This window comes from Pteropus alecto, unplaced genomic scaffold (genome assembly GCF_000325575.1).
Source record: "Pteropus alecto unplaced genomic scaffold, ASM32557v1 scaffold86, whole genome shotgun sequence".
In the NCBI taxonomy this organism is placed as follows: Eukaryota; Metazoa; Chordata; class Mammalia; order Chiroptera; family Pteropodidae; genus Pteropus; species Pteropus alecto.
The window spans coordinates 10,612,426-10,629,365 of NW_006442109.1; the positions used below are offsets into that span (position 1 = coordinate 10,612,426).

General features: G+C 42.8%; 1 protein-coding gene across 2 annotated transcripts in view; it reads right to left on the reverse strand.

Moving 5' to 3' along the window:
- Positions 1–6: 6 nt before the first annotated feature.
- The window catches only part of ZNF609 (zinc finger protein 609), a 167,872-nt gene continuing 150,938 nt past the window's right edge, over positions 7–16,940 (reverse strand). For both annotated transcript variants that reach the window (XM_006920268.3, XM_025038814.1), the window contains exons 4-10: positions 8,320–8,407; positions 5,251–7,588; positions 4,026–4,389; positions 2,218–2,393; positions 1,755–1,971; positions 1,101–1,179; positions 7–802 (exon numbers count right to left, since the gene is read on the reverse strand). In XM_006920268.3, the coding sequence (XP_006920330.1) occupies positions 1,106–1,179; positions 1,755–1,971; positions 2,218–2,393; positions 4,026–4,389; positions 5,251–7,588; positions 8,320–8,407 (3,257 nt within the window). In that variant the 3' untranslated portion in view covers positions 7–802; positions 1,101–1,105. The remainder of the gene's footprint in view (positions 803–1,100; positions 1,180–1,754; positions 1,972–2,217; positions 2,394–4,025; positions 4,390–5,250; positions 7,589–8,319; positions 8,408–16,940) is intronic.

Consider the following 16,940-nt stretch of genomic DNA (forward strand, 5'->3'; position numbering starts at 1 on the left):
GGCGCGGGGGGCGGGGGAATGCAGGTTCTATTTCACAGACTCCATTCATGCTCCAGCTCCAGCCTACTCCCAGTCTTCCTGGGGAGCCCTGTGCTGGTGTGGGGACCCCTGGCCCTCTGCCTGACAGGTAGCCCAAGGCCATGGTAGGGCAAACACCTCGGTCTTCCTTTCCAGGTTGGGCTCTGAGCATTTGTATGTGCTCATGTGAGAGGGGAGAAGTCTTCACGTTTGAAGACCTTGTTTTCACAATTACAGAGAAAACAGCCCCCAATATCTTTCCTGAGATTCTAATTCCTCCACGTGCTGCCGGTTCCCAGGGCCCAAACCACTGGGGAGATGCAGGATCTGGTGATGGTGGTAATGACGATGAGAGGGGTATGGCTGCTGTGCTGTCTTCAGACCTTACCCAGTGTTTGGGGGTCCCTCCCTGGGGGGTACTCCTCTGGCAGCTGGCCAGGGGTTTGGGGAACAGAGCAGTGACTTCTCTGGGCCGAGGCCACGTTCCCCGGGCTGCTCCCTGTGCCTTCATCTCCACAGAGGCCACAACAGTCACAATTGTGGCCGAGAGAATAAATATTTTTGCTAAGTACCAGCTCTCCAGCTCCTGAGGAAGAGGGAGGGTCAGGGAGTCCAGGGGTCTGGTGGAGGCGAGATAGCCAAGGGTCTGCCTTCGGTCATGTTGGGAACACGGCAAACAAGATGATCAACACCATTTAACTGATGTCTAAATGGCACCTCCAGCACCTCCTTGGGTGAGCCAGTCCGGGCCCGTGAGGCTGACTTTATCCGGGCACTTGGTGTTCTGTAAGGGAAACATTGACAGATAACCTCAGCCTGCCCGCATGACAACCACAAGGTGGTGCTCCAACAAAATGAATGGCAGGGGAGGCTGGTCCTGGTCTCCATAGGAGACATATCTGAACTCCTCTCAGATGCAACGGCTTCATGAAAGGCTTGCACAGAGGCTTGGTCAGGGTTCCACCATTTCCAGACCGCTGACCCCACACAGCTATCCCTCATCTAAGCTCCACAGGGACTCTGTGATCCAGGTACCAACTATCCCTGCTCTACGTGCTGCCCCAAACTGAAAAGTTACTCACCATTCTCACCTCCGGGGGGGTGGGTAGAGTGAGGGAGTTGAGCCTTGCTGGCTGGCAACAATGGCGGTAGAAGAAAGCCCTGAGTGAGTAGAAGGGCGTGTTAGGGCAACGTTCCTAGACCCCTCCGATGTAAGCACTTTCTTTTTACCAGCAGGGTGGGGATTGGGAGGAATTCCTCCTTAAATGCTCAGCTCCACCGAGTTTTGGGGTGCTGACAAAAAATGCTGATACTTGGCCAGATATAGTTGCTGGGGATAAACAGTTAAGGCTCCATTTTTTTTCCAGTTGCCTGCTTCTCTTTGGCTGTGGGAACACCTGTCTACTTGGCCAGATATAGTCGCTGGGGATAAACAGTTAAGGCTCCATTTTTTTTCAGTTGCCTGCTTCTCTTTGGCTGTGGGAACACCTGCTCCTTTGATATTCTTCTGAATATCAAAGCCAATTTTCTAGAGGAGTTTGAGAGTCCCCAAGCTCCAAGGGAGGAAATAAATGTCATATGCTTTAATGATGGTCTGCAGGAGGTTAGGATTCTGACAGATTTGAAGCTCAAAAGAAAAAAAAAAATTCTTGCCGTGGTGGGGTTGGGGGCCCTTGCTGTGGGCAACGCTACTAGGATGGAGTTAAAAAGATTGGCAGTGGGGAAATGAGGCTTACCTGCTGCATAGGGTAAGTTGTACTGTGCTGGGAGCAATGAGTACCCCAAGTGGTGGTGGTGGTGGTGTGTGGACATCAGGCGCTGGGAAGGGGAGGTGCGGGGCCGGTCGACACTCCTTTCACCGCTGCCTGCTCCCCCAACGCTGCTGCAGCTGCCACCACCCCCGACCACCCCACAGCCTCCCCGATCTCTCTCCTGAGAAGCTTTATCACTTATCTGGAAGGGAAAGCAGAGACAAAAGCACTATTGTGAGACACACACACGACAGCAAGATGCCCAGAGTCCACATCGGGACTCCTTAAACAGGCAGGACACCTAAGAATCAAGGAGGGCTTGGAGAAGCCAAGTCAAGTCGGACAGACCACACTGTGGTTAGGACCTGAACTTGCTCGCCTTCTCTCAGACGCTGATTCTGGCCCTCTTGGTTTTTGGTAACATCCAGTGTCACTGAACTTCCCTTACCGTGGGAGATTTGCTCTTGTAGTGACTGGCATGCTGCTGCAAGATGTCCAGGGCTTTGGACTCTGAGCTGGACTTACAACCGACACTGGGGCTGGCTCGTGCCTTGTCGGCATCTTCACCCCCTGAGACCTTGCTGCCATATGGGGAGAAAGAGTAGCTGGAAGGTAGGTAGGAACCTGGGGAGAAATATAACAGTTAAAGAGATGGGAAAGGTAGAAGTAATTCTGCTCTAGTGAGCCTGGCTAAGCAGGCATCAGATTCCCTAGGCACAGGCTGAGATATTTTCTACCACTGTCTTCAGGCTGAGACTCTTAGTTTGTCCTTTCTTTACTGAGCTCTAGAGGCAAAGCTAGCTCAGGGATATTGGGAGCATGGCCCCCAGTTTCTGGGGGATCAACTTCCCTAGAGCCCTAGTCTCAGAGATTTATCTTAGGGTGATGATATAATAAAGTGGAGACATCATAGGATTTTGAGGCTGATGGCCTTGGGCTCAAATCCTACTTCTGAGACTTAGCAGCTGGGTAACCTTGAACAAATTAACCACCTTTTTGAGCTTCAGTTTCTTCACCATCAAAAGAAAATACCAGTACTTATTTCATAAGGTGGTGGGAGGATTAGATAAGATAATGTACACAAATCACTTAGTATAGTGCTTAACCCTGAGCAGGCACTCATCAAATGGAACTGATTTTTATATAGATGAATAGGGGTAGAAAGGAATACCACAGGGCAAGACAATTTCCTATCCGTCTGAAAAGCTTACTTGTCCTATTTAGAGTTTGCCTTAGAATGATCCTCCAAAATCTAACAACTATTTAGGTTGTTCTCCTGTTGGGTGGTAGGAGGTTTAAGGAGTGAAAGAAGTTCTCTTCTACCCCAGAAGCACCCCACATGGCTCTTCAGGCAACAGAAATCAGTGAGTAGAGTTGAATAAGAGCATTTTCTTCTAATGAGTTAAAAAAACACAAAGTCCTACTTTGTGCCCCCCTCCACAAGAACTCATGAATGGTAGTGTAAAGCAGGGGTCCCCAACCTCTGAGCCGTGGACTGGTACCAGTCCGTGGCCTGTCAGGAACTGGGCCGCACAGTAGGAAGTGAGTGAGTGAAGCTTCATCTGTATTTGCAGCCGCTCCCCAGCGCTACCATCACTGCCTCAGCTCCACCTCAGATCATCAGCCATTAGATTCTCATAGGAGCACCAGTCCCTGGTGCCAAAATGGTTGGGGATCGCTGGTAAAGAGCTTATCTTTCCCAAGCCGAACATTTATTTTCTAATTAGATTTCCCCCGGTCTGACTTCAACCGGCCTTCTAACCATATAGCTGAACATGATCTTGCAAATGAACACATGCATTGTCCTGGTTGGACTGTTATTTGTTCCACGTGTCTCTCCCACTATAATTAAGTGGCAAGCTCCTTGAGGGGAGGGAACCAGTCTTCTTCATTTTTTTTGGTATTCTGCACAGTGCCTAGCACCTTGCAACATGCAGAATCTGTGTTTTAAAAATCCCGGCTGAGGGAAGACGGCCGCGGTGGGGAGGGGGCTTTACCTTTAGTTATTCATGAAAAGTGACTGAGAGGCAACCCTCCAGCTGGGGCAAGGGAGACAGGTGGTCCCACAGACTGTAATGAGGGGTCATTCAAGAAGCTTGAGTGGCCACTTCACAGAATGTCACATTCAAAGAAGAGCTGCCAACTACCTGAGCCTGAGTAAGCCTTAGGGCTGAGCAAGAAAGCTGTGCTTTTGCAATCTCTGCTTCATTTCCCTTCCTGGTTAATGGAACACCGGCTGGAAGGAGGGTGCTGTACCTGGGTAGTTCTGCATCATCACAGCAGGCATGCCCCGGTAGCTGGGGTGGTTGGGGTCATAGGATTGGCTGTAGGAGTAGCCGTGCATGTAGGGGATATAGGACTGGTGCTGAGTGAGTGGGGAGGACACAGGCACATGGACACTTGGTCGGGGCTCCTTGCTCCCAAGGCGGGATTCCTCAGATGTGGGCAGCTTGCAGTCACTTGTGCTTTCCTTCCCATCCTCCTTGGGGACAGAGTCCTTACTCCGACTCCTTTCCTCCTTCAATTTGCGGTCTCGCTCCTCTTTCCACCGCTCATCCTCTGACTTGATGTCTGAGTACTTGGCAGGATAAACATATGTCCACATCCGGGGCTCTGCTTCCTGCAACGATCACAGAATGAGCACCGAGTGCTGTACAGATGACAGAAATAGAAAATGCGAGCCCAAGGTCCCAGCAGAAACACCAGAGCAGATAATACCAGACACTTGGGGCAGAGTGTGATCAGTGGCCTCTACTGATCTTCGTTCAGAATGAACTGTGGTCCCTCCTGCTTAAAAAGCCCGTCCCCTCCCTGCACAAAAAGAAACAAGATGTGGGGAAAGAAAGGGAAAACCCATCAGTGGGTCTTCTCTAGGAGAGAATAAGCATTCTGGTGAAATGACTCCTTGAATAGAAGAAGCGGCTCCCTTTCCAGAGATATCTAGGTTGTTTCAATTCTTTAGAGCAAGCTCAGGAGTAGAAGGTCTAACTGTGGCACCAAGAAGAAAGAGAAGATTTTCTAAGGCTCTTGAGCAGAGCAAGATGTGAGACCAAGTTCTTAGTTCTAACTCTACCTATAAAATCTTCTTGGCCTACTCTGAAAAATGGAGAGATCCCATTAAGTCATTCCATAGGAGCCGAACAGTGGAAGAAACACTGGACTGGGAGGAATCGAGATACCTGGGCTCCAGTTCTGGCTCTGCTAGCCAAGTCTCAACCCTAGACGAATCAAGCTAACTCACCCGGGCCTCTCTTGTCAAATGAGAAAAACACCTTTCACTGATGTAAAAGTGCTTTTTAAAAAACATGAAAATGATTTACAAAAATAAAGAATCCCTAAAATTATAGATTGCTCCTGTATCCTATATTCTGAATACAGATTACTCTGTATTCTGTTGACTCTTTACATCAGGTCAACCCTGATTTGTAAGGAAGAGAGAAGACTATCAAACAGTACTTCTATTTCCTCCCAGAACACTTACCTGTCGGTACCAGAGTATTGGATCCACCTCTGCCTGTCGGCCACACTCAGCACCTGACTTAGCTTCAGAAGCCTCCTTGCCTAGGTGGCTGGCCTCACTCAGCTTCACTTTAAGTGCTTCTGGGCCCTGGCTGGGGAGTTTGGAAGAGTCATCTAACTTGGGAATAATGACTGATTTGGCAGGGTCGGCTCCTGGCTCCTTAGCCTTGCCGGGTCCTGACTTCACCAGATCTGTTAGGCTGGGGGCCTTGGTGAGAGTCGGTGGAATCGACGGCTTTTGCTTCCATTCTTCCTTGAGTGCTGCCTCCCGTTCCTTCAGGCTCAACTCTTTCTTGTCCAGTCCCCGCTGCTGCTGCTCCAAGCTCTGCCGTTTCTGCTGCTCCTCATACTGCTGCCGATAAGCCGTGTTAGTGCTCAGGAGGTGGGTGTGGTAGCTCTGGTCACTGTAGCCATAGGGGGGTACGTAGGCATACTGGTTGTAGTACAGGGACTGCATGTACATGTTGGGACGCTGCTGGATGACGGAGGGCTGCTGACTGGAACTGCTCAGCTCCGGCTTCTTTTCCTCACAGACATCGTTCTTCACTTTCCCCTCTATGCTCTCAGGCTCCTCATCCTTTTTCGTCTTCAGGGCCTGGCTTTCCACTCCTGCCTGGCTGCTGGGATTCAGAGCCCCTGGGCTGGACTGTGCGTAACTTGGAGAGTAGTAACTCTCGAAGCCTTGGTAATATGGTGAATCTTTGCTCTGTGGCTGAGGGGGGAAAAGAGTTTTCTTAGCCCCTTCCTTAACCAGCTGTTCGGGGTCTTTCGATTTGACACTGTCCACTTTGCCCTCCCCGTCCTCCCCAGCATCAGAGATGTCAGAGTAGGCAGGGCTGTTGGTTTTGACTGAGCTGGCTTCAGCTCCATTCTGGGTCACTACATGTAAGGGAGTCATGGGCTGGGTAGGGGTAGTGCTATCTAGGCGGCTACTGCCTCCGATGGAAGGGCTGGGGGCATTGTCCGTGAAGCTGTAGATCTTGTCAGCTTCAGCCTTTATGCTAGCCAATCGGCTTTGGTGGGGGTCTGATGAGCCATTTAGGAGCCCCTCCATTTTCATCCCATCTCCTGATGATTCCCTGAATGGACTTTTGCCTTCTTCTGCTCGACACACCTTACCAGGGGTCAGAGGACTTTCGAGTTCCTTTGAAGACTCCTTCTTTTTTTTGTCTTTCTTTTTCTTGTCCTTGGCTGGAGTCAAGGCAGGGTTGACTGTGAAAGGTTCACCCATCACAGTGGGCTTGGGCTGAATGGGCTTCAGTTGGGGGCTGTTGGGCATGGCTTGGACCACTGTGGTGGTCAGGCCTGAGGAGGAGCCTGGGCTGGCTGCTGTGAAGGTGGCTGTCTGGAAGGTGTAGATCTGCTGTGGGGGGATGGCAGGGGCAATGGGCCTGGCTGACTTTAAACTCTTGGAAGGAATCTTTTCAGGTTTCAAATTAGAGGGTTTCTTACATTTTTCTTTTTCCATACACTTCCTTTCCAAAGAATCAAAGGCATCATTGCTTGTTTCATCCATTACTGAGGGTCCATCATCAGAGCCATCGTTGGATAAGGCTCCGAGGTCTGTGTCCCCTTCCCCACTCAACTTCTTCTTACAGAGGCCTTTTGTGCTGAATTTGCTTGAAGGAGAAGGGCTATGGGGCTCTACGAGCCGAACTTTGGGGGTAGCTGAGCGGGCAGGGGACAAGGGACCTTTTTGTGAGACAGGTGCACCATTGCAGCTCCCAAGGTCTGCATGGAGGGTGGGCTCCTCTCCATACTCACTGTCTCCATCTGCTTCTGGCTTGCTGTCATCATCTGTGTGGGCATGAGCTTGGTGGTACTTAAGTCCATTTATGTGCTTGTACTTTTTGTTGCAGTTTGGGTGGGGACAGTCAATCAAGACTGGGGAGGGACAATTTCTGTCTAGAACAGTGGGTTCCACCTTGGTCCCAGGGAGGGGGCCAGTGGCTGAGCCCATGGAATTCGTACGAACACGTTTGCTCCCTTTGGAGTCCTCTGAGCTAGAATTCAGTTCCATGTCTGAAAGGGGTTTGTTTTTCCGCTTATTTGCTGAGGAAGGGCTGGCCTTGACGTCCTCAGAGGTGCTACTGGCAGGTGGGCGATGCTCTGAAGAATTTTGGCTGCCCCGACGGCCTTTGCTATTGGCTCCTGCTCGGGTTTTGCTGCTGCTGCTGGTCCCTTTGCTGTCAGAGGCTGTGGCTGTCTCATTGACAGGTGTGTTACTGTTGGGACGCATGCGTTTGCCTCTGCCCCGACCGTTTCGCATTTCCAAGTCACTGGTTGGGGAGTCACAGAACCTTGGCAAAGGACAAACACAACAGGATATTATTTTTTTTAAAAAATCTGCAAACCAGTTTAGCTGCAGTCTCCAGAAGAACTGTCCAGATGGTAACTGTTATTTTCGATGAATATAATTTGTTAAAAGAACTTCTGAAAGTGTGGGAACTGCATTAAGTGGTGAGCTCCTAGGATGTTCACTGCACACTAGCTGTAAATTATTCCCCAATTTTTGGGTTCCCCAAATCCTGGCTAATTGGAACCTAAGATTAGGAATAAGCTGTAAGGTACCATTCACTGAAATATCCATCTTAAGATCAAACTGCAATTTGAAAATACCCTTGTGAAATCCACATTGTCTAGTGGAGTTTATAAAACTGAAATGTTCTTGAGTTTAAAATTCTGAGAGATAACTATCATCGAAAAATATCATCAATGAATGTTTGTTCACCCATAAGCAGATGCTATGGCCTTGGTCTCAAGGTGACTACAGCTAGCAATCAGAATTCAATAATTCCAAAGGCTTAATAGGATCTTCTCTCCATTTCTACCTAACCTATCAATGCCTAATTCGTTTATTCTCCTTGAAAACTAGATGAATATAGTATCTTCCCTTGTCTCTATATTATTATGTCCTTTAAAAGTTGGGTGTCTTTTAAAAGCTATCCAGCTTTAGGAGGATAAAGGTATAAGGGATCACTAATTAGGGTGGTTCAGACTAACACAAACTAAAAAGCTGTAGAGTGCTTACCTGGGTGGTGCCCAATCATGCCGTGTGCAGTCAAGAAGTGTACCTACGTATGTCTTGTTCCTCCATGTTACATTCACTACCAACATCCCTGGAAGATAAGAAGACTCAGATATAAACAAGAGAAATACTTTTGGCCACTAAGAAATTTACTTTCCATTTGAGTAGCATTTTGGCTCCTGTAGGAGGGTTTAGGGGATGTTTTGGGTCCCGATGGGATAAACAGGATTGGGCGAATAGTTCTATGGGAACTGCCTAGGACACTACTAGGGCCCCTTAGAATGGGCAATAGTTAAAAAGATTTCATGGTCTAATTAAGGCACATTTTCATAACTTAAACGTTATGCAGTATTTCAAACATACTAAAAAAAATACAAATAACCTAACAAAACTCAGGTACCCACCACCAAGCTCAATGATGTATAAGATTTTGTGCCATTTTTTGGTGTAAAGTGTAAGAACTCTTTGCCCACTGAAGATTTTCTTCTAGGTTTTTTTCCTAAAAGTTACATTACAGTTTTCTGTTTAAGTCCTTGATCCATTTGGAGTCGATTTTTATATGAGATTTTTTTTTTTTAAACTATGATGCCCATTTGTTCCAATACTACTTGTTGAAAATGCTATCTTTCATCCCAAGAATCGCTTCTGCACCTCTGTCAAAATCAGTTGCGTGTATTTGTGTGTCTACTTCTGAGTTCTCGGTTCTGTTCCATTGGTCTGGGTGTTTATCTCTCTGCTAATATCACAGTCTCATTGATTAATGTGGCTATATAATAATAAGTCTTGAAATCAGGTAGTCTGATTCCTTCCATTTTATTCTTCTTTTCAAAACTGTTTTAGTTATTTTAGTTCCTTTGGCCTCTCTGTATAAATTTTATAATATTATCTATATCTACAAAATATCTTCCTGGAATTTTGGAAAAATGGACAACTTTACTATATGTTCCCCATTTATTTAGATCTTTGATTTCTTTTATCTGCATTGTGTAGTTCCAGTATACAAATCTTATTGATGTTTTGCTAAATATATACCCAAGTATTTCATTCTTTTGAGCTATTGTAAATTATATTTTTAATTTCAGTGCCTATGTGTTCATTGCTAGCATATAGTAGATATTCAATTGATTTTTGTATGCTTATCTTGTATTCTACGACCTAGCTAACACACTTATTAGTTCTAGGAGTTTTTTGCATATTTCCTGAGATTTTCTGTGTAGACAATCATGTAATGTGCAAATAAGTATAGTTGTATTTCTTCCTTTCTGATCTGTATGCCTTTTATTTCCTTTTCTTGCTTTATTGCGCTAGCTAGAACTTCTAGCACTATGCTGAATAAGAGTAGCAACAGCAGACATCCTTGCTTTGTTCCTGCTCTTAGTGGGGGAACAGTCAGTCTTTCATCATTAAGTATAACATTCAGCTCCAAGTCTGGGATATATGAAGCAAACTCAAGGAACTCACTTCCATATCATTCCTTAGGTCTTGAGGTGCCTAGCTGGTCTGTCTTTTTTTTTTTTTTTTTTGGTCTGCTTTCTCTTCTTTGCCTTTTGAGCTATTGACAATGTTTTTAGTTGTATTTAGTGTGAGAAATAGGGAAAAGTATGCCTACTTCATCTTCCCCAAAGTGGAAGTCATGGTTAATTTTATTGGTTATCTTTCTTAGCCTTAGATTTCTATTAGATAAAATTTTGGTTTGCAGGCTCTTTTTGAGTAGGATGTTGTTGTTACTAATTTCTCCCCTTCTCTGTTTTATAGTTTGTAATTTCTTCTATCTAGTCCCCTAAGGACCTAGTCTGAACAGGTCTTCTAATAGCCTGTGCCATTAGAAGAAATTTAGGGTATCATAGTTCTAATCTTTAAGAAGTATGTCAAGCTGCCAGCAGGCAGCTTGACATACTTCTTCACAACTCCTTAGGTTTCCCTCCTCCCAGCTCAATTAAGTTTTTAAAACCTCTTTTCATGAGGCTGGTTGGAGGTTGGCATCTCACTCCCCTGGCCTCAAATTCTTCTTCTTTAGGGGGTATTTTCAGTACCTAATTACTGCTTAGGAACTCATTTCTCAGGGACCATTCTCTGTTCCAGAATCTGGAGACCAAGAGGCCCACAGCTTCAGTCTTAGTGATTTGTATGTCTTCTATATTTGGTCCATGGAGATGGTTATTTTGTTTTTGAGCCCAAATATGTTCTTTGATTTTCACTTTATATATTTTACTTCTTACTATGTGTTTGGAACAGAAGGGATGTGTCAAAAGTTTGAATAGAGTAAGTCATTTTGACTGGAGGTCCCAAGGCACATTTTCTATGTAATGTATCTAGAGAATAAGTCTGAGGACTCTAGAATTAGCCTTTTGTTTGTCTTGGCCACATACAAATCAGCACTCTAGGCTCACGGCCTACCTGTAGTAACTCACCTATATTCATTTTCTTCTTTGATGTAGAATGCTTTCTAAAGATCACTGGACTTGGAGTTAGAAAACCTTAGTCCAAATTCTCACTCTGTTACAGTGTCACTTTGGACAGGTCATTTAACTTCTATGAATCTCAGATTTGTAATTAATACCATAGGATTAAGAGAGAAACAAATTTTAAGATTATTAGATAATTAACACATAGTACCCATAGTAGGCTTTCAATATGACAATACAAAGAGAGTGCTTAGACAGAACCATGGAGTATCAGGACTTGAGCCCTGAACTCTTGGGCATGCCTTTAAATAAGATCTTATTTAGCCTCTGCTCTCTTTGGAGTCAGATTTTAGGATGCTTTATCATAAAACCAGATAAGACAAGGGAGCTGCTGGGAAAATAAAAAAGGATGATCCTACCAGGAAGTCTCAATTTAATGAAATTAGGGCAGGAAAGAACTTTGGTTTAGTCAGTTGGATTCTAATTCAAACATTTATTGAACACTTATTAAGTGCCAGGTATTTTCATACTCATTATCTTATTGAATATTCACAGCCTTAAATCACTTTTTGAACAAAGCAGGCCATAAAGAGAAAGCACAGTCATCCTAACAATCTTCATATATAGGGATTGTTAAAGCTATTTTGCAAATAAGGAAATGAAAGCCCACAAAGGTTAAGTACTTTACAAAAGGTCTCATTATTTATTAGTCGTCAGATCTTTAAGGAATTACACAGCTATCTCTAGTGGATTGATTCTTTTTACACAATTTCCTTAAAATGTCCCTTTATCTTCATCTTAGAAAAAAAAAATAATACAGACTTGCGGCAGGAAGAGGTGGCACAGTGAACAGAGTTCCAGAGGGGAAAAGAACAGGATTCCTATCCCTTTCTAGGGCTCTGGCATCTTAAGGGAAATGGTAAACCTAAGAAAGCAATTAGGCTAAATTTTCTGTGGCTATTAGCGAAGTGAATTCAAATGGATGTCTCCTACCAGTGATGGCCCGTTCTGATTACTGCATAACCAATTTGAACAGGAACAGAGTCCATTTACTTCTAGACAAGTTAAGACATAGAGATAGGCACCTCATTAATAAGAGCAGATGAGCAGAGCTGTATATAGAGAGCAGGCATATAATTAGAAGACAAATGTTAGTCCTACTCTTGAAACAGCTGGGCAGGAACACATTTATAAATCTGTCTTCTTCCTCTGGTATAATCTGCAGACCTTAGCAATAACGAATGAGCTCAAAAGAAGACAGGTCAGACAGAGTGCTGGAAATGGGAGAGGGGAAGAGAAAAAATTTTATATGGAAAAACAAAATGGAGGCTTGTTTAAATGTCAAAGCAAACACATTTTTCTTAAGTGTAACTCTTCTTCCTACAAGGTTCCCAGTTCAGATGGCTGGGAGAATAAGAGGAAAGGAAGGAAAAAGCAGAAAATAACACTTAACAGATCTAGTTTCTCTATTAGGGGTTAGCTTTAGGGCAGAAAGTAGGTTGAAGAGAAAGAGAAAAATTGGTTTTCATTTTAGAAAGCTAAAAGACAAGCCTTTCCATATTATGTGAACACTTTTTCCTATTTTGAAAAAGTGTTCACATAATATGGAAAGGCTTGTCTTGTTTGAAGACAATAATAATAATGCTAAAAATAGTAGTAATAAAAGTGCCTTGTGTTTCTCCAGGTGGTTAGCTTCATATTTACCAAGAGTCTTACAGACATAATCTCATTAAACATTAAGTTTTAGAATACTGGGTACACCCTCCCTCCTTAAAAGTAATGAACACTGGAGCAAAGTAAAGGAGAAATGACTTAGGTATAAAGCAGCAGTCAAGTTCCCCCAGGTCTCAGGAAAGTACAAGGTTGAGACAAAACCTAATCTCAAAACAGCACTGCTTTGCTTCAGTGGACAATTCGAAACCTCAAAACAGTTGTATATTCAAGACTGATCCAAGCAAGACAGTGGAAAGAGTAAATTTTATACCCAGGCCCTCATTTTTACCATTTCTGTTAGTACATACTTTCTCTCAGGGATTTGGTACCCTCATGCTCCTTGAAACACTTCTTTCTCTTGGCCTCCAGGACAAGAACACCATGCTCTCCTGGATTTCCTCTTATCTTTCTGGTCACTCCTCAGTCTTTTGCTTCTTCATGTCTAAGTGATGACTCTTGAACTTGTATCTTCAGCCCCAACCTTTCCTTTGAACTTCAGATTCATATATCTAATTTCAAATTTGACATTTCTATCTGATGTCCAAATAGAGATCTCAAACTTAACATAACCCAAACTGAGCTCTCCCCTTGAGCTTCCCCTGACTTTCCAACCCCTACAACAACTGGCTCTGAGTTTTCCTTATGTCAGGTAATGGCATCTCCATCCTTTCAGGTGCTCGGGTCAAAAACGAGAGTTTTACTTGACTTCTCTTACTCTCAAGCCGCACATCTGACAGTTAGAAAATCTTGTTGGCGCAATCTTCAAAATACATCCAGATTTTTACCATGTCTCACTACTTCCACTTCTCCAGCCCCAAGAATTCCTTAAATTATTGCAACAGCATCCTAACTTACTTCCACACTTATCCCTCTCTGACCTATTCTCAACACAGGAGGAAGAGAGTTTCTGTTAAAACCTAAATCATATCCTATGATTTCTCTGCTCAAACCTTCCAAAGCCTTCTTTCCATTTCACCCAGATTAAACGTCTAAATTCTTATTGTGACCCGAAAAGACTCCCATGAGCAATGTCATCTTCTACTACTCTGCTCCTTATTCTGTTCTAGCACAGTGACTTACTTGTTCTTTGAACATGACAGGCATGCTCCCATCTCAGGGCCTTTGAATTTGCCATTCCATCTACCTGCAACATCCCCGCTACGTCCCCAATATTCTCAAAGCTTACTCTCCCTTCACTTCTTTCACATCTTTTCTCAAAGGTCATCTCAGTGAAGCTATCCCTAATTCCCACCCCCTTACTCATATACTCCCTAGCTCCCTTTCCTATCTCCCCGCTACCCTCGACATAGTATTTATCAGTATGTAACAGAAAGGAACCTTTATTTATTTACCTTGTTTATTGTCTACTCAGTCCTATTAGAATGTAAGCTCTATGAAAGCAAGTATGTTTATCAGTTTTTTTTTCACTACTGTGTCTATAACTAGTTTGGCATATAGTAGGTGCTCGACAAACATCACACATGTTGAATGAACAAGTGTTCTTCATTTCTCTCCAGAAACTCTCTGTTCAAGGAAATAAAACTTTACAAATAGTTCCATTCTTACATATAACCAGTCTAAGGAGTTTTACTAGTGTTTGAAATGAATAATGGTTTATTTTGTGGGCTGAGTAAGCATCTCCTTCACCCAAATGAGTCAGTAATTAGCTGTATAACTCTGGGCAAGCTACTTTATCCTCCTGGGTTTAAATTTCCTCATTTGTAAAAGGAGAGGGTTAGAATAGATGACCTTCAAGCCTCCTACCAATTCTAAAATTCTGTGAAAAGGATTCTATGAAAGGCCTAAGCACTTAAAAGTATAAATGACTGATAAAATGCCATTTCTCATGGGGTTTTAACAGTGATCAAGACTTAAGCTAAAGAAAATATAAGGCATGAAGTATAAGCATGTCATTTGACATTTACATGCTAGAAAAAAAATTTACCTGAGTGAGAATATAAATTGGTAAGGCACTCTGGAAAACTATTTTAGTTCTTCCAAAGCTCATGCATTTCTAAGCAGATCTTCTAACACTAAACATATACTTACCCTGTGACCCAATAATTGTTAGAAATAAGAGTTCATATTCAACAAGAGACATGTAAAAGAATGTATACAGCAGCTCCATTTGTAACAGTACCAAACTAGAAACAACTCAAGTGTCCATAAAAAGTAGAATGGATAAATTGTGGTACATTCACAATGTAATACTACACAGCATTGAAGAATGAACTGTTACCTACTAAAGCATGGATGGATCTCATAAACATAATGTTAAGTGAAAGAAGCTGGACAAAAGAGTACATACCATGTGTGATCACATTTCAAGATGGGAAAACTCATCTATGATAATAAAAATCAGAATGGTGGTTACCTTTTAGGGTGGTATTAACTAAAGAGAGCATAAGAGAAACTTCTAGGGGTACTGGTCACACAGCTACATACATATGTAAAAATTCATCAAACCATGTACTTAATACTTGTGCATTTTATTTATGTTATACTTCAACAAAATATTAAAGTGATCTACAGCAGGCAATAGGTTATCTCTCAGTAGCATCCTACTCTATCCAAGAGTTAAAAGCTCTCTGGAATATAGTGACCAACTCAATTAGTTCACTTCCACAAAGAAAGTCCACCTTTCCTGAGATTGATCAACAAAGAATTATTGGGCAACACTTATTGGCAACACTGCTCCACATAGTTTTTCCAGCTAGTTTTAATAAATAAGCTTGAGGTATTTAAATTATGAAATCTCTAAAATTTCTACTGTTACTATGCCTAGAGAGGGAAACTGTGACATTCATATATTGCTGGTGGGTGTATGAAACTGGTTCAACCTCTGAAGGGAATTTTGCATTATCTCTCAAAAAGCACGTATTCTTTGATCCAAAAAATATGCTGAAAGGCATATTTACCCAGAAATATTCTCATTGTAAAAAAACAAGGTATTTGCTACAACTATGTTTAATAACAAAAGATGGGAAACAAACTAAATGTCCTTCAATGAGAGACTCATTAAAAACATTTTTGTACATCACAATGGAATACTATGCAGCTGTGAAAAAGAATAAAGTAACTATAAACAAACTGATATGGAGCAAATACTTAGATATACAGGTGAGTGACAAAAAAGCAAGGTACACAATAGTAACTATAGCATGCTACTATCTGTGTAAAAAATAAGTATAAATATGTATGTATTTATAAGTATATAGAAGGACGCTGGAAGGATAAATAAACTAGTAATAGTGGTCTCCAGGGAGACAAACTGAGTGGCTGGGGTTCAGGTGAGGAAAACTTGTTTTTCATTTAATACTCATTTTATCTTTGAATTTTGCACCATATGCATCTGTTTCCTATTCCAAAAATAAAGATTAAAAAATTATTTGGGTAGGAATATTTTTAAAACGTTATTTTTTTTTTCCTTTTACAAAAGAGTGCCAGCAATATTGAACTTGAAAAGGTCATTTAAATGGCAGAATAGATACATACTATCTCTGAAACCCTTTCTTACTTCCTTAAAATGGGCAACTTCTATTTATTCTAGAGTATCAGTGTGATTGTGGCATATGTCCACAAATTCTTTGATATTCTTCCTTTCAAAAAGTTAAGGTCTAATTCCCCTCACCTTGAGTGAGGGTTGCACTTAGCAACTTGTTTCTAAAAAACTGAATGTGGTGGAAATGATGTGCATGACTTCTCAGGCTAAGTGATAAAAGGCACTGTGAGTTCCTCCTTGCTTTTGCTCTTGGATTACTTCTCTTGGATGAAGCCAGCTGTGGTGTGAGGACACTCAGGCAGTGCATCCTATGGAGAAGTCCATGAGGCCAGAAAGTGAATCCTCCTGCTAACTGCCATGTGAGTGGGCTAACTTGGAAGTGGATCCTCTAGCCTCAAATAAGCTTTCAGATGATGGCGGTTCCAGCTGACATCTTGACTGTAATGTCATGAGAAGCCTCGAGACAGAACTGGCCACTGCTGGATTTCTGACCCATAGAAACTATGTGGAATAATACATAATTTTAGAATGTTATGTTTTGGGGGTGTTCTGTTACATAACAATAGGTAACCTGGAGCAGTGTCTTATCCTGAGTAGATAAAGCATTAATTTAACTTATTTATTCCTTCTTGGAGCAAATATGTACTGAGTTTCTATTATTTGGCAGACATTGTGCTAAGTATTGAAGTTACAAAAAAACAGCTAAGAAGACATAAAGGTCCGACCATTCCTGGGCTAGGAGCAAATATTTATTAAGAGCCTACTTTGTGGAATTCACCGGACCTAGGTACTGGAGAACAAAGATAAATAAAGCCAGTTGCCTGCTCTCAAGAGAGGGACTGGAAAAGAGAAAGGGTAGGGGGAAGAGGGCTGTGCAACTAAATACTCCAGAAACTTTTGAGTTCTCAAATGGAAACATCAGCATTTGCTTATATGTTGTTTTGAAACTTGTTTCACGCCCAATTTTCAATCCTGGCTGATGCTGACAACCACTCCCTGGATAA